We start from the raw sequence: 22,785 nt of genomic DNA on the forward strand, positions 1-22,785 counted from the left end.
TGAGCTGGGCAGGAGACCAGGCACGCCTGCCCTGCAGACGGTGCTGAGCTGTGCCCAAGAGGCAGGATGCAGCGCACGGGGCTGCCGAGACCCAGCCTGGCTGGAGCCACCGACCAAAAGGACCGGAGAGCCCTGTCCCACCACCCAGACCTCAGAAGTGTGGATGCTTGCTGGCCCCCCAGTCCGCCTGGGACTACTGCAAGCACCTTCCCAGAGCTTCACAGCACCCTCATTGTGATGGTTGGCAGAGATCAGGGCACAGAGAGCAGAGCCAAAGCCCGCCAGCCACTTGACAGCAACCTTCGGGCCAGTTTTCAGCCCCATTCCGCGAGCAGACCTTCACACGAGGAACTGCAGCTCTGTGCTGCAGCAGCACGCTCCAAACCCTCCTTCCTCAAACCCTAAAACCAGGAATTTCTTGCAAAATTCTAGCAATTCAGAAAAACCCAACTGGCCTGCAGGTGTTCCCACCGCTCTCCGTCTTGCCTTTCGCAGCCAGCCTGCGGCATCGCTGCAGGGCAAACACACGTTTACTGCTTGCTCAGCCCCTCCTGCCTCCCTGCTCCCACTGCCCAGCCCTGGAAGGGAACAGAGATAAGGGGAGCGCTACAGAGAACACAAGGGCTTAAGAAAGCTACGATTGAGTAGAGATAAGAGCTCTGGGTGTGTAAGCACGCACCACTGGAAGAAAGACCACCAGTGAAAGAAGGGAGCACGTGTGCGATGGCACGCGTCCAGGGTGGGGGCACAACGTAACCACACCACTTACCTGGAAGGTTGAAACGTTGAAACCAAGTTTTTAAGCAACGGCACTATCACCCTCGTGGTGCCCCTGCCTGATTAAGTGTGTCTAACTGATGCTTGCCACTGCGGCTCCGTGCAGATGCTCGCGATGTCTGGGCAGCCCAGCACGGTGGAAAGAGGGGCACAGCACAAGTGAGCACCCTGCTCTCTGCCCCACGACCCGGGGTAACCACTTGGGCCTTTTGGGGGGGGAAAAGCAGCAAAAAGACGGAAGCAAAGCCTCAAGGCCGTGGCCAGGACCCATCCGCCCAGCCTGGGAGCAGAGCTGTTTCTGGCTGGGCAGGCACAGCACCTGCGCGGAGGCTGGTTTGATGAGCGGCACGCGCAGGCAGGGCTGCAATTCTGGCTGCCTGCGTCAGTGCAGAAGGCCCCGTCTGCACGCTGCTCGCACCACAGATAACAAGCGGTTCGCTATTTCTTTGTGATTCTGGGGAGCAGTCTCTAGGCCCTGTAATCTCCTGCGTGACCCTAAGCTGCGCTCCAGATCACAAATGCGGTGGTGGAGACTGGGGGAAGGAGAGCGCTGGTGCACGGCAGAGGCTGTCGAGCATCCTCCTCCCCTGGCTCGGGCTGACGGTGCTGTGAACCCAGGCTCCCTGAACGCTCCCAGCTTGCTGCTCCGACAGGCACCCTCTGCAAGACCCTGCTACCAGAATTGTCCTCCGTAACGTGGTTATTGGCTGAGTGAGGCTAACAACAAGCGGAGGGGGAAGAAAACAAGGAATTAACTGGATACAAAAAAATGACTCCTCCAAACACCACTGACTTGCAGCATCAAGATGCAATCTCCTCTCTGCACCACGCTCAAAGTGTTAGGCAGAGCCTGCTGGAAACGGACCTGGGATGAGTGGGGCTCTGCAGAGCCCACAGCAGCTCCAGCTTCCCACCCGGTAGATGTGAAGCAAGCGTTTCAGCTGCCAGCCCCAGCGACAGAACAAACCAGTTGCAAGAACTCGGTGTAGCCCTCACTCGAAGCACACGATCCCCCGGGTTCCTCAATGAGACCCGCTCATTTTTCACACCGTTAAGGGAAAAGCAAACAGCTTAAACGTTTCTGTTCCTACATTAGGCACTCAAGCACATTTGCTGCCTATCTTATCAGCACAGCTTTAGCAGCCTTTCTAAGTTGTTTCAAGACTTTGGCCTTCAGAAACCTGGAAAGGGGGATGGAAAAACCCTCTATTCATACTTGCCAAAGCACAGCACATTTTCAAGAGGACATTCCTACCATCCGGAGCAAACAAATGGTCCTGACTGTATGTTTTATGCATTGTTTAAGTTACAGGAATACCAACCCAGATTCGTTGTGCGAGACAATTTCAATTTTCTTAGGAGTTCCTGGACCACTTTACGACTGGAACGGAGAAGCCAGACAAAAGAACACTTGTTTCTGCTTTAGAGAGGATGCAGGATTATTTAGACCCCACAGTTGTACAAGCTAGGACCACAGCCTCATTGGAATGGGCTCTTCAGGGCATGCAAGGAGTCGTACAAATCTGGGACCCGCTCCATGAGTGAACACTCTAGGCTCTGTAATACTAAAAATTAAAAAAAAAAAAATGCAGTAAGAGCTATAGTAAGACCCTTTTCAGTAACAACAAAGCCTTGCCGATTTGCTCAGTTTATTCAGGAAGCCCTTGGCCAAGTCATTGGCTGAAAAAAGGAACACCCAAGTCCCCCTCCATAAGGCAGAAATAGGATTTTGGTCTTTAGGCACTGGACGAGACTTGCTCAAGAAGCGAGCAGGAGCTGTTGCAATAGTGAACGAGATGTCTGGGGAGTTCCCAAGGCTTCCTGGGGGACCCAAGGCAACGACCCCAGCACAACGCAGCACGCACACAGACAAACGCCACCCAAAGTACCGCGACAAACAGAAGCCACCTCATCTGTCCTGCAGCTGTAGGCAGAGCACGGTGTTAGAGCAGCAGCCAGGCACCAGCCTGCCCCGACACCAGGCACCCTGCTTGCCCAGGAGACTTCTCTTGGCCTCAAGAGTTAAGGGCAAGAGAAGTTACCCACACCGAGGGGTTATAACTCGGACACGACAACTCACTGCTTTCCTTGCCACCATCATTACGGGTCTGGATTTGTTACAAGAGGCTTTCTGCAATCACAGCAGGGCTTCAGTGGCACCAAGGAGAGCCTCCAGCTACAACGCTGTGAAGGATGCAGGGACAGCCGGCTTAACCACACAACTGAACTCACAAGCTGACACGAGGTCAGCACTTAATTTGCCAAAAAAAATAAAGGCGGCACAACTTGTATAGCTGTGACACAGCAATTTCACATCAAAGAGGATTTCAGACCCAGCCTGTCTGCAGCCCACCCAGGTTCTCTCTTTCCTTGCATTTATGGGATCAAAAAAAAAAATTCCAGTGTCATACATTTCACTCGCAGAGCCGCAGCAAATTCACTCCAAGTTGCATGCCAGCTTCAGCTCCGAGCGTTCCTTGGGCTGTCCTGTCCTTTCAGAGACTGGGAGAACAAAGCAAGCTTGGCAACTGGCCACGCTACAGGCAAATATTTCCCCCGTTCTCTTGAATGAAGTGGATATCCTGTCACAAACCTGCGCGCTTGGGAAGGGTAAGGAGGAGAAGGAAAGGGAAGAGGATGAATTAGCTAAAAATTGGCACAAAGCGAGAGGTCTCAGCATGCCACCAAGGCCACTGAAAGGATTTCGTTTTACATGGCCAAAGGCTGAAGAGGAACAACTCACACGAACCTCAGAGGAGCTCCGAGCTCACTGTCGCCCAAGAGCAGCACACCTAAATCCTTCTGAATGGGTCTGGAGGGGGATATGGATGCCCCAGTTCTGACACTGGGTTTCTATCTGGTTCTGACCCAGCTCTACAAGGACACAAACACCATTCCCTTTCTGTCTTATTTCCACCTTGCCCATTCCCAGGCCCAAGCGGTGGGTTTGGAAGGTCCCTTTTATTGCCACCCTCAGGCAGCAGCTCCAGGTCCCACGCGTACAGAGACCTTCCTCCAGCAGGGTCCCTCTGCACACGCATGGCAAAAACACCGACACGCTGACATAAACCACGCTGCTCCAGCAGCTCCCTCGGCATTCCTCCTAAGGGGAAGTCTGGCAGGGGCCAGATTTCACCCCAAAGCTCCGGGTCCCTAACTCGGCCATGCTGATTTTCTAATAAAGCCTTGGAGGAAACATCCCCTTGCACCAAGCCCCGACCGAATCGAACTTCCAGACGTTTCAGCAACGTCGCTTTTTCGCGATTCTTCTGCGTGGTTCCTGCAAGCTCTGGCAGCACTGTGTTTAAAGCCGTTGTCCAGTCGTTAGCAGATTTCAACAATACCAAACCTGACACGTGCAAGCAAGCTCATTCTTCTAAAAATCTGCGCTCGAGCCACGCACCACGTTAGCGTTTGTCAGCAGGTTTCCCACCATGACACTGCCATTCAGAGCCAGCTTCGCTGACCCAACAGCAGCGCATACCAGGGTCGCAGCGGGATTAACATTCCCAATGCCACCGCTAACACCAGAGATCCGCAGCTACAGCAGTTGTGTGACAGTTCGTACCGCTGCCGGGACGCACAGAGCTCACGAGAGCGCAGGTTTTGTACTCACACGAACCCCAGGAGCGCCCTCGTATTTACGGTCCCATTTACCGAGACCTGATGTGAGCCGATGCCAAGGCAGAAAGCAATGGCTGGTAAATAAAGAAAACAGAACACACAAAACCCATCGTGGACTCCAGCCAAAATCTTCGTGCCCACTGCATTTGGGTGAACGCAGACTTTGCAGCGGACTAAAGAAGGATTAAGCGGCAGCTTTAGCAAACAGCCAGAACAACGCACGATGGAGGCAGTGGCACGGATTTGTTTGCAGTTGTACGTCTGTTTACTATTTGCAGCTGTGCGCAAATACCAGAAAGCCATTCTTTTCCCCTTCCGATCAGGCCTTGGCATCATCTGCATTTGACTGTATCCAAGAGCTGCCTCCAGCAGCATGCCAGCCGGGTTTTGGACACAGGGCGCGCTCCGATCCACAGTGACGAGAGCTCTCAGGAACCCACAAGCAGAGCTCAGCCGAGGGTTTGCATGTGCGAGGGCTCAGCGGCGCTCTTTATCAAAGCGGGCAAAGAAAGAAACGAGAAAGAGCAACTAAATGTGTGTGAGAAAAACTGGGGCAGCTCTCAGGGTTCGGCTGTTTGCTTGTCACTGCACGGGTTACGCAAACGACCACTGAAAGCCCTCAGAATGCCGAGCAGCAGATGCACGATTTGTTTTCAGGCGCAGGGCACGAGCTAGAACAGTTACACGGGCAAGCTTTGCCAGCAGGTCTGCTCCAAAGACACAGTTTTCAGCAGAAACAAGGCACAACGTAAAAGCCCTCAATGGCAATGCAGCTCTTTCAGGATAAAGGCACCTTATTCTAACCTCTGGGTAACCTGGTATACCATTCAACACTGACATACAGCTCTGCAACCAGGGCTTGGCTAATTTAACCCTGCTGGCAGGGCCGCAGCTTCTCCAGGTAGATGTGGCAGGCAACAAGAGGTACGGAGCTTCCCACCACATCCAGGAGACTCAAGCCTCCCATGAACATTTCCCCCCAAGCCAATGTTTCCTCTAGCCCTTGCTATTCAGTGGAGGGAAGGACAAGACAGTCAGACGACCTTCCTAGCACTTTCCTCCAGGAGCTCTCAGGTCTCCAAGAAGAGGACAGAGAGGAAGAGGACGCCAAGTCCCCAGCCTACGGTACCAGCCCCACCTCTGCTCCCCCTGTATCCGGTGGCTCCCTTTCCAAGGTACACGGGGCAAGCCGAGCGCTCAGAGGAAGCCAGCACCGTTGCTTCCTGCGCTGCACAAACAGGAGCTGGGACGCTCCCGACCCACCTTCCATTAGCGGTGACCTCATATTAACAAAGGCCTTTTTATAGTCACGCTTGGCAAGCCCTTCTGTGGAGCACAAAGTCATTCCTCCTGCCCTTGTCTGACTCTGGCGACCTCACCCAAGGAAGCCCCGAACCACCACGTTGCCCTCACCTCCTGCAGCCATCCACGGGCCACCTTCAAGCCTCGTCCTCCTCCCTGCATCTCCCCCGTCACCAATCCCTGTCCCACCCTCTTCTCTTTGACCAGCTCCTCAGCACACCTCTGGAAGCGGAAACCGTGTCCCAGGTCTGTGTGAACAGGCCACATGTCCCTTGTTAGCTGCCGCAGGTTCTCAGGCTGCTCCTAAGCCATTTGAAAGGCTCTTCTGTGCCATCACGCCAGGCGCGTGCCTCCCACCTCGTGCCTTCCCACCGTCCTCCTTTTTGTTCTGTCAGGCAGGAGGCAACGCACCGTTGACTGCACTGCTTGGCACCCCACACAGGAGGTCTGGAATTTGAGGAGCACGGAGTCCAGAAAACAGGAAAGGGCTGAGGATCAAGGCTGGGCACAGCCCAGAGGCCCACGTTTACGACTGTAATAAAAGGATGAGGCAGAGATGAAAGCAGGGCTGAGCCAGGCGTGGTAAAGCAGAGAAAGAAAGGCGGGGGGGTGAGGCAGGCAAAACAGGCTTGAAAGAGCAGAGCAGCTGACTAGGCAGATGATGAGAGGTGCATTTTAGCATTTTCCTTGCCAGCCCTGTGGATCTAAGCCAGGACAGGGCTGCGGCAGGCAGGAATGGCTCCAGAAACCCGCCTTGGGAAGCAGGAATTGCCCACTTGAGAGGCTTCTCATCGTGATCTGGACAAGCATCGAGAACTGAACCCACTGTGCAATGCCTCGGGAAGAACGCGTTTCCCAGCCCATTTCTGGGTCACAGACACCGGCACGCTCCGTGTCAGGGTTGTGACCCTCTCTGCTTCCCCTGGGTACGCCGACCTTTACAAACGCTGCCTGCCACATCTGTCTGCAGCAGGAAAACACAACTCTCCAGTAAAGCAGAGGCCCGACTAGTTGGGTCTGGTCTGTTTTAACTTGCCTGGAGCAGCCACAAAGGGGTCAGACGAAGCCGACCCCCGCAGCACGTGTATCTGCACACATTCACACCCGATTCAAGGCACACTCTTGTTTACCAGCCCAGCCAAGCAGACACTTTCCAGGAGAACAGCAAGAAATTACAAGGCTTGCCTTCCAGCTATTCATTACAAACCAAAGCCTCCCATACGCCAGCTCCCAGCTTGCCTGACCTCTCCCCGGCTCGCGCTCGCCTCGAGGCTTTCTCCTAATCTTTGAAGAATCCCAGGGAGCGGAGCAGGACCCGGCAGCCTGGCAGGGAGGGAGAGCTCTGCTGCAGGAAACCTCACCGTCAGCCTCCTCGTTTCTCATCGCGCCGAAATTAAAAATAAGCAGTGATACCCAGGGAGAAATTACCCTGGAAATCTTGCATGCGTTTTTTAGAAGCGGAGCAATTATCTTTTCATCAGTTGTTACCCAGAGCTGTCCTAGGGGAAAGGCTGAGGCTGAATTTTAACACCTGAATTCTCCTTAGCTGGTTCAGGTCCAGGCAGAGCAAGCAGAGCCTCTGGGGAGATTAAGCAGTCGAAGCACAAGGGTCATTTGTGCAAGATGCAAGGGACAGTCAGAAATAACCTCCATGGAAATCACAAAAGGTGCCACAATGATGAGTGATCTGCTCAGGGCCGCCTCCTCCACCAGGAGTCTTCAATTCTCAGTGCTCATAGCCTGGCATGTCTGTCAGGCATGGCAGGTCTTTGGGGAATCAAATGCTGCAAGTGCAATGCCACCTACTCACTGCAGACCTGGAAAACTGATTGTAGGCAGTACTGGTTCATGACATAAGTAAACAATGTAGAATTAAAATTCACATGTCACCCATGATTTACCTCAAGTGATGTTCTGCGTGTCTTCTCTCTTACAGCAACCAGCACTAGCAGTAACAAAGTAGAAAAATAGAAAAAAGGATCAGCCTTGGCTGCTCTGGATACCAAGGAACTTGGTATCTGACTTGGCATGGCTGCTTGGAAGGGAGGGGATGGGTTTGCTCTCACTGCTGAAGTGGACAGATCCCCACTTGATTAACAACTGAGCGTTCCCTTCCCGCTCACCTGAGCGGCTCCTGTGCAGCCGCTAGAGCCAGGAATCCTGTGGGAGCCGGCAGAAAGCACAAAGAGGTCAAGAAGGGCCAAGCAAAGGCAAAAAAAATAAAAAAAGAAAGAAAATTCCCCCCTCATCAGGAGGAAAAAAAAAAAAAAGCTCCTGGTCTGGGTCAGGGGAATTGCAAGTTTGAAAGAAACAGAACAGATTTCACAAGCAAAGCTATTTCAAACAATAAAGGGGAAAATATATTGGGAGAGAAGATCCACACAGCTGGGCTCAGCGCCAGCTCTCAGCACCGCGTGCTCTCACACTCGCACCTTTCCAGCTTTTCCCAGGGAAGCATCACAAACAGGCACCCTGCTTCCACTAGACGATCACATTAAAACACAGCAGCACTGACTAGGATCCATAAGCAAAAGGGGCACCACAAGCCATTTCACACCGGGGAACTAGAATTTTGAAGCCTGTAAGTGAACAGAGATCTTGATCTGCTTTTGGAGGATTTTAGGTAATTGTAGAGGATTCTACATAGGAGAGGAGACTGTCGCCTCAGCTGGTGAAAGCAAAAAGGATTTCTGCTCAGCCTGCTTAACATGCTTTATTTTTAATACTGCTTTTGCTCCAAGAGCCAGAAAAAAATTTGGAGAAAGAACGTCTTTGTTAGAGATTTTACGCCCCAGTCCTTTACTTAAGGTGCAAAATCTCCCAATAAATGTCACCGTGCCTCCTACTCCTTTCCCACAGTGGCACCCCAGCATAATGAAGAACTAGAAGTCCTTACAGGAAAAGATTTTGAAAAACACAAAAAAAAAAAACAACTGGAGACTTTGTACAGAAGTCCTGAAATCTTCACATGTTTTTGGAACGCTCTATGAGAAACGTGTGCCAGGCAGCTAAAGCACCGTGTGGCCCCGAGGCAAATGGAAGCTGTGCATTTGCTATAAACGTGTGTACAAGAAGGATGCAGAAGACATCTCCACCACAGGGAAGTGAAGGAAGAGAGACCCATCGCAAGTCTCCCTCTGCGTACAGTGAGAATGAACAGGATGCCTTGGGGGAAAACGTTGGCAGCAGTGATATCATCCAGGGGCAAGTACGAGATCTCACAGCAACTGAAACAGGGGTGCAAAAGGAAGAAGGTGAGAAGTTTTTAGTTGAAAATTCTTCTCAGATGACCATAACCCCTATCCCACCCCAGTCCTGGGGTAAGCAGCCACTAGAACAGCTCCATTCCACAGTAACCATGAGCTCTCTTCCTGGGATTTCATAAGTTTTCTCATTAAGAAGGGTATTTTAATTAACTAAGACAGGGAATAAACATCAGATTCATGTGTGCTGAAGGCTTTTGCTGGGAGCAGGGAGGTAAACTCAGCCCATCGGCCTGCAAGGCTTTCCTTCCAGCTGCCTTTCAAAGAGGCTTCCTGAACATCTCCGCCAGCAGCTCCCATTACTATTTCAACTCAGTGAAAACAAACAGGAGGCTAGAAACAAGCGTAAGAAGATTTCAGAGCGCTGTGAGGCACGAGGTACCATGCCCTGCTGTACTATGTCCAACAGCGCTCCTTTAGCATTAGGCCAGGCAACATTTCCACCCACTGAACCCAGCCCAGAACTTCATATTCATTACCAAGAAAACAGCTCACACGAGAGGGACTGACTTGCTCCTGCAAGCCAGGCCTCATACCCAGAACCCGAAAGCATCCTGCACGGCTAACTTCTGCGCAGAGCAGGTCCCCAGGGGCCAAGTTCGCAGTGCAAGAGGGAGAGGAAGTAGGCTTATGCCCTGGAAATCCACCACAGGGAAAAAACACACACCTCCTTTTGAGGCACTTTTCACGCTGACAGAATAGCAGCCCGCTGGCCGAGGGCTGAAGCGCCCAGCAACACCTTCGCTTCGGAGCTCAAGGAGCCTGGCACGCGTAAGGTAACCAGCCCGACAGCGGCCAGAAAAAATGCTAGCTTTGGCAGATCCCACTGTAATACGAAACTCAAAAAGGAGACTTCTCAAGGCACCCAGTAAGCCCTCAGCCTGTGCCCTCGCCTAGACACGGCCCTTAGGCTGCAGAAGGCACCATCACGCTGGCCCAGGAGCTCACCTCAGTCCTCCTCATTTCCCGTCTATCTTCGTAAGTTACCAACGACTGCAACTTCTTGTTTGTTTTCAAATACTCTAAAGGGAACTAGATTTTAAGCGGTTAACAGCCCAGATCTCTCTGCTCGGTGACAGAGGTGAGGGGACGCGGGTGTTTCGTGCTGGTGACCAGGGCGGAGGGGAGGCCGTGCAGCCGCTGAGCTGCAAGACCTGGCTCACCCCTTCGGTGGGGGCTTTCAGCCGTAAAGCCTGTTCCTGCTGAAATGCGAATTAAATACCTTTAGGGGTGTAAATCAGAACTCTGCTGTTCTCCAGTGTCCCGGGGCTGGAGGGAGCCGGGGCCGCTGCCCAGCCACCTTCCCACCGCAGCAATTAACCCCGGGCAAGCGCTGGCACGAAGCTCTCGCTCTCGCATGACAGCAAGCATTCCTCTCCCCAGAGTTTATCATAAAGCACCAGCTATCCACAAACATCTCCGGGAAGGGCTGGCCTGGGTTCACCTTCACGCAAGGAAGATGTCAGGCCCTGGCAGGGAGCCAGCCATTCATGGTTCTTTAAACCTCCTGAGTTTTGTCAGCTCTGACTCAAATGACCTACTTGGGGAAAAAAAAGTTAAAAAAAAAAGTCCATCACACCCTTTCCTCCCCTCCACCCACTGTGGCGCTTAATCACAGCGAGATCACAGGGGACAGTTTCCAGTGACGGTGAGTCACGGCCTCTTGTCCCTCTGCTCGGTGAGCACAGCACAATGCACAATGGTGTTCCCCCGGAGCGCGGCACCCCGCGGTCCTTCCACCCCCTGAAACCAGCCCCGTGCTCCATCGTGGTGCCACAGAGCTGTAGGACACAGCAGGCAAAGCCATGCAGTCACCCAATCACTCATCCTAAGCATAATAAACTTTTAAGCATAAAGTCAGGATTAAAAGCAAGGAAAAAAAAAAAAGCCTATTCATGCTCCCCGCCCCAACAGCTCCTAAAATCCATTCAACTTCCCTCCTTGGAGCTGCTTGCCTTATTTCTGGCTCCCAAATTCAGGTCTTACAAGGGAACCCTCGGTGACTTTTACTCCTCTCCCAGCTTTTCACCCTACCAACTCTTTAAACACAAAGCTCCCCTTCCCAGGGAGACAGGCACAGACGCGGCAGCAGGAGCAGCTCAGATCCAGCCCCCAGCAGATCAGCAGCCACATTCTCTTCCCGTGCCGGGGCAGGAGCTCTGACCTCCCTTGCCAATGAAGCTGTTAAGATTAGGCCACTGCTGGCACTAAGATGACATGATGCAAGTATTTAATATACTCCCGCCAGCTGGGAGGCCAGCCTGAGTGGTTTTTGCTGTTTTTTGGTTGTTTTCAAAAGAAAATCTTATCTGCTGGCTGTGAATTATATCCCTCCCTCTCTCCTTCCCATAGGATTTTAACATCCCTGTGAGGAGAGCAAACTCCTGGGCAGCAAGAGCAAAGACCAACAGGCTTCTTCATTAACTGCCCCTCTCCCAACTGCCACAGCTTTGCCAACTGCTGGAGAAACTCAATTCCAGCTGGTAATTAAGCAGTTACGGCTCAGGAGGGACAACGACAGCAGCGAAGCACCACAGCGATGGGATGAGGTTGCCACCACAGCCTCCTGTGCCAGCCCCTGCTGAAGGACTCTGCCATCAGCACGCTGGGCACCAGCAATTCCCCAGAGGGACAACAGCTGTCCGTGGCCATCAGTCCCTTAAATTAAATCTTAATCGATCCGAGAGCTCCCTAGAGGGTCACGTGGAGCAAGGAGAGGCCTTGCTAGGCAGCCAAAAAAAAGAGCCCTGCACTCAGACATGCCTCTGAGGGTGTTACTTGCATCTTTCACAGGTATCCAAGGAATTTGCAGAGCCTGGCTGCCAGGTCCACCAGTCCGCTCCAGCACTCACCCTGCAGACCCTACTGGGTCCCAAAAAATCCTCTTTATCCTCCTCCCTTTCAACCAGCCTCAACTTCAAAAGGAGGAAATTAGCAATTTTGTAATGTTTCGTCTTGTTTCTATTGCCTGACCCACCAAAACAAAGGAGGGAAAAGCAAAGAACTGACTCTCACCAGGAGCATAACCGATTATTAAAGCAATTACATACAATAAGGGCACGTATTAAGAGGAAGCCACTGCAAATGGGCTGATACTTCAGTTTGTGCTCCTGTTCCAACAAGCTGGGCAAGCACTTACTTTACAGAAGCAGGAGGGATGCTGAGCAATCTGTAAGCCCAGAGGAACTCCCCACCAGCTGAGACAAACTGCGACCAGCACCATGCAAGTCGTGCTACCAACCCTGTAGGAGCAATGGTGCAATCCTGCCCCTCAGGGTACAGTGAGCAAATACAGGGGGCTTGGGAGACAAGGTAAGCTTACAGCAGCTCGGTTTCAGCAGAAGTGCACCCCCCCCCCCCCCCCCCCCAAATTATTCCAGGCTCTGACTCCCACCAGCGCAGCTCTAAAGGCTGCAAACCCACACATGAGCCAAAATCAGCAGCTTTCAAGTGGCTGGCATGGCTGGATTAGCTGTGGCCTGAAGGCAGAAAATTGAAGTGAGTGACAAGGAGGAGGAGAAGCTCTCCAGGAAAGTTGGTCTTTGAGAATCTCTTTCCTGAGAGCAGCGAGCAACCAGAAAGCCACATGGGAGGCTGCAAGCAATCCTCCCGCCAGCACAGCCCTGCCAGCAGGGAGGTTTCTGAGAGACAGCAGATGCCACCTACGTTGGCTAACGGGATCAGCACACTGTGTGCAGCCCGAGAAGGCTTTGCCCACACAGCACTGTGCGACGCACGCTGTGCCCCGGGCAGTCGGGGACATTTTGGTGGTGCTGCGTATAGCACAGCTCTGGGTGGCTGCCACGCATGGGAGAGAACAGATCCAGGAGGGTGCTGAGAGGCTCGGAGCAGGTGCTGTGGCAGAGCAGGGAGCAGATCAGAGACAACCCTGTGGACTTTGAGTCTGCCTCCCCCCATATCATCCCCCAAACAGAGGTGCTGGGGGCAGAGGCAAGGCAGCACAGCACCACAAAGGAAGGGGTGTCCCACACCCCTCCTGCACCGAGGACGCAGCAGTTCCCCGTCCATCAGCCAGAGCAATGGTCTCGTATCAGTAAGCAGACCCACGTCCTGCAGCCCCTCAGGCCTCTGGTTTACACCACTTTCCTCTTCCTGCAGCTTCAGATGGGACATCCTTCCTGCTGCTTTCCCTAAGCCGAGGAAGGTCTGAGAGAACAGCCTGCTGCCAGAGGAATGGGTCTGAGGCTGAATAGGAGCAGCAGAGGAGGCGGTGTGGGCTGGCAGTCATGGCCATTACAATGTTAATTCCCTTTGACTTGCCAACATTAGAGACCGAGAATCCATTGTCATTCTTTGTCTTTTACAGGAAGAACTTCAGCATGGGCTAACTGTCTTCAAGAGCTTTAAATACACCAGTTAAAGTTTTACAGCACAACCTTAAATTCCTCAGGGCTGTATTTTTGTGTTATCGCACCCCTTCAGGAGCCAGGTACCCCCCCCCTTTACGGGAACGGCACCTGTGTGGCATGGGAGATTTTCATGACCTAACTTTTAGGAAAGAGCTAAACAGTAACAGCAAATAGCACAGATGGCAGTTAATACTACGAACAGACAGATGAAGTTTTTCCCTTCCAAGTTTTAACAGAAAATGTCATTAAATGAGGAGGTCTCATCTCACCCTCCCAGCAAAGGCCACTAAAGGACTTTAGAAGCCCAGAAGGACAGGTCCTCGCCAGCACAGCCTCCAACATAACCAAGCAGGACTTGAGTTACCTGTCCAAGGTCCAGAGTGACGTTGACCTGGTTGAACTCCAGCCCCCGGGAGAGCGGGGGGCTCTGCCACCAGCGCTCTGTCCCATCGATGGCGTTCGTTATGGGGTGCGCCTTGTTGCTGTTCGCTGAGGAGCAGATGTCGCAGTACTGGCCCTGTTGGAAAGCACAAAGACAGCATTTAACTGTAGCCAGGAAAACACGACTCAAAGCAGGCAGGTACCAGAACACTTCGGAAAATAAAGAATGCAAGCCTGATGGTGTGAATCAATACATAAACTTTTTTTTCTGCACCCATTTAGAGCAGGGACTGAAAAAGGAACAAGAAAAAGCTGTAAAAACCCACTTCGACCCAATGTAAATTCTGGACTGCTCTAAGAAGTACCCCTTCCATATTTCAGGTATTTTTCACTGTGCATATTCAGGTAGATTTCACCGTGCATTGGCAGAGGGACCCAACACAAGGAAGCGGTTGCCAGCTGCAGAGCAGGCAGAGGGAGGTTGAGCCCCCTGCACCCAGCGGCAGCCCGAGCTCCAGGGCCACCAGCCCACGGCTCCTCTGCCGAGGCTGCCACTCACAGCCCTGTCAATACCCAGAGATCCTGACCTGGACCATTCAGTCATCCCTACGGACCCAGGCTGCCAGTTCTTCTGTCCAACTCTGCAATCTGTTTCTTGTCAACCCATTCATTTCACAAGCATAGTCCTTTCAGCTACGTTTTCAAGCTTAGTGGTGTAGCAGCCAAGTCCCTTTTGCCGGTGATGCTTCCATGCAAGGCCCGAAAGGGACAGCCCCTGCTGTCACTTGGCCATGGACCTCATTGCAATCACTCTCATGAAGTCTTTTCTGTCTCGCTTTTGTGGTGCAAGTGTCTCTGTCAGCTCCCTGGACACGCTGCCAGAAAAAACAGCTCTGCAACTTTAACAGCACCTCCTGAGCAGGATCAGACAAAGACCTGAGCTGTTAAGGGCAACTCTTTCTTTCCTATTTAAGGCACAAATGAATCTGACCCACTCCCAAGGAAACCTGCACGCAGCCCTGAAATTAGCAAGGAACTTGTTTTGTGGAGCCTCTGTTCTGTCACTTGACTTGCTGCTACAGAGCCTGAAAGGGAACTCTGTTGCAGGCAATTTGCCTTTAAAAGGTGCAGTTATTCCCAGGCAAACAAGCTGCCCTTGCCTGTCCCAGCTGCAGCCAGCTTTAATATTACACCAGGTACACGATTTCAAGACAGGCAGTCTCCTTCCTGCTTACTCCATGTGCACCCCTAGGAGGGCTGAGGCAAGGCACAGCCACCCCAGAGGTTTTCCAGATGCCCCAAACTTTGGGAGAATTGCGATGCAAAGGAAACAGAATTCCCCGCATTCTTCCCCACAGCCATGTTATTTGCAGGCAATTATGCAATGCAAACTGTGCCAGACAAGCACACCTTTTAATTAACCCCTCTAGGAAGGTGAAAACAGCAGATGGGTAAGCACCAGGACAAAGAACAGGGCAGCTGAAACCACCCTGATGCCAGGCAGGGAGCTCCTGCCGTACGGAGAGGTCAGGACACGTCCCGCTGGAACGCGCACCGAGCGAGGAGGGCGAGCAGACCAGATAAAACTGACCCACTCCTGAGCACAAACCTCAAGGGGAACCGGTGCAACAGGTTGTGTGGAAACTTCTGCACGATGCACACCACCGAGACGGGGGGGAGAAGCGAGGAAAGGTTACAAAACGGGGATAAACAACAGAAAACAAAGTGCTTTCATACTTCAAATTCTTGCTACGGATGCAAAAACCGTTTTGAACCAAATGTTCGCATTGATGGGTGACAGCCAATTCAAGCCTAATAAGAGGGGACTAAAAATTAGGCTCAGCTGCTATACATTTGTAATGCTGATGTTATCCCTCGGCACCGCTGAGCAGCCTGCATGTGTTAGCTGCCAGTGGGCTGGTAACACGTCAACAGCTGAGCTAAGCTTGCTGTTAAAAGTATCACGGCCCCCCCCATGCACCAGTTGCTCGTTAGTTGTTTCATTAGAGCTGCACCGAGATCTGGCGAGAATCGTTTCCAGTTATTTGTGCTTTAAAGCGACTCGTGCTCCTGTGCAGCGTGCCAGGTCTCTATGGGAAAAGGGAAGCTCTGACATCAGAAGAGGATTTTAATTAAAAAGCAGTTGTGAGCCACTGGGTAAGGGGAGAGAGCAGGTTACCAGCGCAGGAGAGGCCTGGATATCGCCAGGGCACGCCACAGAAAGAACTTCAGCAATGCAGGGAAGATGCAAGGCAGCTTCGAGAACACAAAACTGCTGCTATCAGAGCAAACTGCAAGGGAGGGAGATAAGGAGGAGATCTGAACGGTGAGCAGCTTCCAGAGACCTGCAAGGCCTGCTCCTGCTCACATCAATAGGAGCTCTGAAGTTCCCCCCAAGCATAAAGCCTAGCCCGGCACCCTGCTGGCACGGCTCGCCTCGGGGAAAGCAGATGGCTTTGTCCTGGTTTATCTGGCCTTGCCATGACCCAACCTCTGCTCTCCTCATCTAATTTATCGGAAAACCGCAGGGAGCGTGACCCAGCCCGGGCAGTTTGGGGTGAGGTAAGCGGGGCTGGAAACGGGGAGCAAGAAGTAGTATTGCAGACAAGGCGAGGAGGTGTTCCACGAGCCGTTAGCGGCTGTCCTCCCAGACCGACCAGCTGCTCACCAGGTGTCTTCTGCAGGCTACAGCAGCTTGCCCTAAGAATTACTCAGTTTCGGCTGCAGTTAAGCCCCCAAAGCTCAGCACCTTCACACATGTAACCACAGGAGAGAGGCGTACAGCACCAGCCGGCCCGCTGCAGCCACCCAACCAACCCACGGAGGCCCCGCGCTGGGCCGGCTCTCCCCGCCGTGCACTGTGACACGGCACAGGACGAAGAAACCCTGGTCCTTGATGAGCACAGGACAGCAAGAGAGAATGCCACACCATTCAAGTATCAAACAGATTCAGACCTCCTCTGTTACACCTGGACAAGACCTCCCATAAGCAACAACGCTGCTCAGGTGCGACGCAACATGCGAACGAGCGCTTTGTGGCACCAGGGCTTAGGTGAGGGCAGGTTTCAAATGAAAGCGAGAGAGGTGGTGATACGAAATCAGTACGGTTTGTTGCACGTTTTTAAATTCTAAGGTAATTGCCTCAATTAACGCCAGTAACTTCCCTTATTGTTGTACTACTAATCTCCTGAAATCAAGCAATCATCTGCAGCCCTGCCTTGCAGCCCCTGCTGGCTTTGGCACGGCTCCGGAATAGCCCCCGGGGCAGCTGGGTGGGATGGGGAACCTGAGCACCCTGCTGTGCCTCTGCCCCTGCCTGGGGAGACAGATAGCTTACAGGCATCTTCAGTAAAGCCCGACCAGAAAAATAAACCTGTAATCTCCCTTTTGTCTCGGCTTCAACAGACGGCTCAGAGGCACTTCTCGTTAGGGTGGGCCTGCCCCCGCTGATTAGCGAGGGGAAGGAGGGAAGCAAACCTTCATGGGAGTCCCTTTCAGCGCACCTCAGCATCGCCTCGCCTCACATCCTTACAGGCTGAAAAGCCTCCCGCGGTCAGAAATGCTGTCTTCTGCCAAAGAGCCCTCAATAAAGCAAAGGAAACTCCTTGAAAAGGTTTAGAGCCTTCCCACAAGCCGTGCCAAAAACACTGCAAGTGTCTTTAGGGCAGCATTATCTTAGAAAGCTCAATGATTATCGCCATTTTAACAACATCATGTTTTAAAGTGCACGAATTCCCTTTCCTAAAAGTCTACTACGATATCAAATGAAAACAGCCAGAAAACAGAAGTGACTGAACTCGTTGACTGGATGGCTGTGTTAATGCTTTCCCTAGGTCTTCCATCAAGCAAACTTCCCTTCACCGCCACAGCAGGTGGAAATCCCTTGGAGGGTCCCAAGAGGCATTCTTTCAGAATTCCCAGTGAAAAGCCCCTTTACACCACAGCCACAGCACAGAGCAGGTGAATGGGTAAGGGAAGGCACTCCGGTGGGACACGCAAATACCGAGGACATGCGTGTGGAGTTCATTATTGTCACTGCAGTCTGCCTAAATTGAACACTTCCCTCCCACCCCCCTCTTTGCTTTACTCACCAGGCGGTGCCAAAACCCCTAAAGGGGATGAATTGGGAACTCTGACCTCTGCTCCGAGCCTCCTGCTTCCTCCCCTCCCTTTTAGGTGCTGCCTGTGGTCACGGGAAGGAGCCGCTACAAAAGGATTTTTCTAAAGCTTTCGGACCAACCAAAGACCGCACCGCTGGCCTTGGAAGCGGTGCTCAGATCAAAGGATCCCGTACCAGAGCTGTGCAGGGGACAGGAGGGGGTTGCAGTAAAATCTGCAGCCAAGGAGCCCCATACAAGGAGCAGCTGGGGGAGGCCGGGAGGTTTTGCACGCCCTGCGGTACCAGGAAAGGGCTGAACTTGGAGGATGAGTTACAGCTGCCCCGAGGCTGGCACAGCCCGCGTGGTTTATTTTTGAGAACACCCATAGCACAGCGCGTGGTGCTAGGCTAGCCGTGGGGCCAGCACACAGGTGGACAGGAGAGCGATAAACGCAGACCCACACCTGCCAGCTTTTCTAAGTAGCTTTATCCTCCTACTTCTGCTTGGCAGGTTATTCACATTTGTAACTGCACATAGTAGCAGTTAATTCTTTACTTTTCCTTACGTTTTTCTACGTGAAAACTAACGTGCATCACTGTAGGCACAATGACTTCAGAGAGCTCCCAGGGCTCTCCCCCAGTACTGCTACTTAAAGCAAAGCTTGCTCGAGTTGCATTGTTTTACAGTGCAGCAATGTGGAACAGATCCCTTTAAAAAGTGGCAACACTCAGAGGAAACTCTATCAGCTTTTTGCCCTCCAGTAACATCCTCAACAATTTCTATGACAAACGGGCAAAATTCCACGTCGTAAACACAAAAGCCAGAAAATTCCTCATACAGCACTGACTCAGGAGAACGCGGCTAGAATGAGAAAAATGCTTCAGAAGCTCATCTTACAATAAAGCCAACCCCGACAAAAGGCCAAGAAAGGCTCCGTCCCAGAAGCTGACGCTTCTCCCCTGCTCTTCATCCCTGTTGCATTCAAACCAGACAATCCCACTGCTCCGCTGCAACAGGTGACCTGGCACCGGGAACCCCACAAGCAACAAGCAGCACACGCTGGTGGGCAGCAGCTGCTGGCTCTGCCGAGGGCTTCGTGCTGCAAGAGCATTTCGAGGCAGAGTTGCTTTTCCCTGCTCAGGCTGCCCCGAGGGGGGCAGCAGGTCCGGCGTTCCTGCAGCTAAACCTAGTGTTTTACAAGCCTGTTTACAATTCTTCTTCCTTCTTTTTAAGAGGGCCGGGGCCGTTAAACTGCACAGCAGTTTTTACCATCTACATTCCTGGCTGCGAGCTCCCTCCGGGCTGCTTAAAATGGGACCCCTGAGCTAAGTCACCTGACGCTCGCTCGTAAAATGCTCCCTCTTAACTCTCCCCTCTGCTCATCCTAATGCCCCACCGAACACAGAGGGAATTTCAGAGTTAAGCCCCCCGAAGCTAAATATTATCATGCATGTCATAGCCATTCTCCGGCTGGCAGGGGACTTCAGGGGCTGGCTCACCCTGGACCGTCCGGCCATAAAGAACCAACCCCTGTAAAAATAAAGCCATGGGAACCCAGCAAACCGCGCTTCACGTGCGCGACTTCTGGGGAGCCCGGGAGAGCAGAGCACGTGTGCTGCGTGCCCTGGCTGCTCCGGGGGGCTTCCCACAGACCCCGGCTGCAGCACTGGGGCCAGGTTGGCACCCCAACCAACTGGGGCTGGCACCCCAACCTGCCCCTCACCCCCTCCTGGGGTGCCCAAGCCCCCCCCCCCCCCCAACAAGCCGGGGAACACCGGCTCTGCATCAACTCCAGCCACATGGGAAACCACCAGTGGGGGTTCCGCGCCCCCCACCCAACCTCTCCCCCTCCTCCGGCACCCGCAGCAGGGTGGCAGGGCTGGGACAAGGCAGCGAGGGCCAGGGGAGCACAAAGCGGGGGGGGCTCGGACTCCTCTAGACCCCCCCCACCCTCCCCAGGAGGGGGGGGTCCCGGGGTGCAGCTCCGCCACCCCACCCGCGTCGGAGCCTTCCCCCCGCCGCCCTACCTGGATGGTCTGGTTGGGGTCCCCCCCGGCCAGCGGCCCCCCGACCAGCTTGCAGTACAGATCCTCCACGGCTCGGCGGCTGCCGGCTCCCGCCGCCTCCTCCCCGCAGGTGGCGGTGGCGGAGATGCGGGTGCCCTCGGCCAGGTTGAAGTAGGGCGGGTGCAGGCTGTGCCCGTTCACGTCGCCGGGGAAGGACGCCGCGGGGCTGGCGGCGGAGGGCACCACCACCAGCACCAGCAGCCCCAGTAACCCCCTCAGCGACCCCCCCGGCCTCTCGCCGCCCCGCTCGGCCTCCCTCGCCATCTTCCCCGGAGGCAGCGGGGGCGGGCGGCGGCCTCCCCCGAGCCCCGGCCCCGGCACTGCGCCCCGCCGCGCCGCGCCCGCACTACTTCAGCCCCGGCAGGCGCCGCCTCCGGACCCCCCCCCCTTCGCCCCCCGGAGCCGGCCTCGCCCTGGGAACCCCCCCCCGCGCCCTTTAGAAGCTTTAGGGGTGGAGAGGCCAAATGGGGTGAAGTGTTTTTTGTCGTTTTTTTTTTTTTTTTTTTTTTTTTTAAGGAATGAAAGGGATGGGATGTTCGCGGGGAACAATGTGGGCATTGTATCTGCGGCGCTGCGCTGCCGTGGTCTCGCTCGCCGGTGTTTTTAGGGCGTTAATAAACTCCGTTAGCAGATAGGTTGGTTTATCTCCAGGAAAAGCCCTATTACTAATTAACAAAGCGTTATAAGGTCCCACAGAACCCAACTTACTCTCCTCGAGGTATGCTGTCTGTTTTCATTAAATGGTGAAGATTTGCCTCTTCGTGGGGCAGAAAGGCTGGCAGCCCACAAAAGCCTTCACCTTCTCACCTGGGGGAAAAGCAGCAGCAGAGCCACCCCAAAGCCTGCTCCCCCCTCTGCCACCGCAGTGCTGTCCCCCCACGGCACGATCTGTGAGGGCAGACGCGCTGGTAGAAGGCATCTTAGGGGTAAGAAACCGAACCCAGCGCAGTTAGTTGTACACATCTCCAAAACAGTTATACACATCACCAAAATACTTATACACATCACCAAACCCAACAAAAAGCTGCTTTCATTTCCCGCCATGTGCAGGCTTCTCTTCAATCCAAAAATCAAGCAATACACTGTACTGATAAAGTGGTGTGCCTGAACTGACCGATGCTCTTTCTCTACACTAAGAAGATACAAAATAAATCAACTGAGATCGGGCCTGGACTCCAGACATCGCAGCGCTGTGGTACTTGAACCCTGCAGAAAGCAACACAAGCTCGTAAGCGCACCCAGGTCCTCGCAGGCTGCTGCTGAGCATTTGCCCACTGCCTCTCATCATCATCTTTATGTCTTTTTAGTGGCCAGCCCCCCAGGAACCATCCTGCTCAGAAAAGTTACCGCTGCCCGTCCCTGGGCACGCACAGCACGCGCTGCACCAGGACACCAGGACTCAGCGCAGGGTGCTGCGGGGTGCCCGCTTCCACACGGCCAGCAAGCACCAAGCACAGCCACCAAACCCCTTCAGCTCCACAGGCTTCCTAAAGGGCTTCCAGGCATCTCTAACCCATTCCTGCTTGTCTGTCTCTTTCGAGGTTTTCCCACTGCTTTTCCCACTTAATGTCAGGTCTTACTACTTAGCAGATGAATATATAATTTAAAAGCTACATAGAGCCCTTGGAAACAAATTCTTTTAAAAAGCACGGGCAGTCTTTGCCCTTTAAAGTCCACATTAAGATGGGCAGCTTGCTCTGGGGAAAGTGGAACAACCACCTCTGAATATACTTGTGATCTGCAGTAATCGTTAACTAATGTGTTTATGGACAGGAAACCAATACGCCACAGAACTGGAATTAAAACTTCCTCAAACTTTATCTAATGCCATATTTCATTAGGTGCTTATACCCCATGGCATCTGTGAATACATAAAAGGAGTTAACAGGAAAGCAGGGCACAGATTAAGAAAATAGCTTTCTCCCACCCCCACAAGATTGTTAACAAGGCAAAACACTCGGGCCAGTCTAATATCTGTAATCCCTCTAGTGGTAATGTTGTGGCACGTAATTAATCACCCCTCCAAAAGGCAATTAAGGAAAGCGAACAATCCATCCAGAGCGAACTCACAGTTAGCACGTGGGTTTTGTGGCACAGGCTCAGCAGCACCATGCAGGAAAAATGACCCTTCTGCAGCCTGAGCTGGCCTCGAGTCAGCCGCAGAGCTACCCTGCAAAGGCAGCTCAGAGACTGAAAACACGCCGTGGCCACCTGTACGGGGGGATCGGGAGTGCTCAGAGAAGCAAGGGAAACGCTTTAAAGAAAGAGGTTTCTGAGTGTTTGTCTTTTTCTTCCTAAATCACTAAAAGAAAGGGGCAGAGGGTTTATAACAGCCAAACAGCCAATTTTGAGGTTAACCAAAAAGTTGAGGTTCCAGGCTTGAACTCCCATCCCGATGCCAGCTCTGGTCAGCCACTCCCAGGAAAACAAGGCGTGACGTATTTGTTAATCTGGCCCCGACACAAGTCCCCAGGCCACACGTCTCACCTGAGAGTCACCAGCAGCAACCATTGCAGGTGAAAACCCCCACAGGCAGACAAAGAAAACTCTGCTCCCAAAAAGACCTCCCTGATCTACAACAGCTGGAAATCTGATTGAACACCAAAGCCTTTCTTCCATTTAGGAAGCTTTTTTAAAGCACTAAATTCAACAGCTCTGGACATTTACTATTCACGTTATCTACTCCTATTCCCCTTTGAATTTTACTAATGTCTTCAGCCAAGCAACGGTGCTTCTTTGCTTGGCTTCATGAAGCTAGCAGCTGTAGTGATACACTTTCACACTGGAGGTGCCGAAGCAGAAAAGACCTCTCCATTTAAATCCAATCCACCGCCACTGACTGCAGAAAGGACTGAAAAAATCCAGCCTCTGGCAATCCTACTCAACTATTCTCCAGAACTAC

At 53.0% G+C, this 22,785-nt stretch overlaps 1 protein-coding gene across 4 annotated transcripts in view; it reads right to left on the reverse strand.

Annotated features, from left to right (window-relative positions):
- LAMA5 (laminin subunit alpha 5) overlaps positions 1-20,170 on the reverse strand; it is a 90,848-nt gene extending 70,678 nt beyond the window's left edge. For all 4 annotated transcript variants that reach the window (XM_040575607.1, XM_040575606.1, XM_040575605.1 and 1 more), the window contains exons 1-2: positions 19,845-20,170; positions 13,701-13,853 (exon numbers count right to left, since the gene is read on the reverse strand). In XM_040575607.1, coding sequence (XP_040431541.1) covers positions 13,701-13,853; positions 19,845-20,147 — 456 coding nt within the window. In that variant the 5' untranslated portion in view covers positions 20,148-20,170. The remainder of the gene's footprint in view (positions 1-13,700; positions 13,854-19,844) is intronic.
- Between the last annotated feature and the right edge of the window lie 2,615 nt (positions 20,171-22,785).

This window comes from Cygnus olor, chromosome 16, assembly GCF_009769625.2.
Source record: "Cygnus olor isolate bCygOlo1 chromosome 16, bCygOlo1.pri.v2, whole genome shotgun sequence".
NCBI lineage: Eukaryota > Metazoa > Chordata > Aves > Anseriformes > Anatidae > Cygnus > Cygnus olor.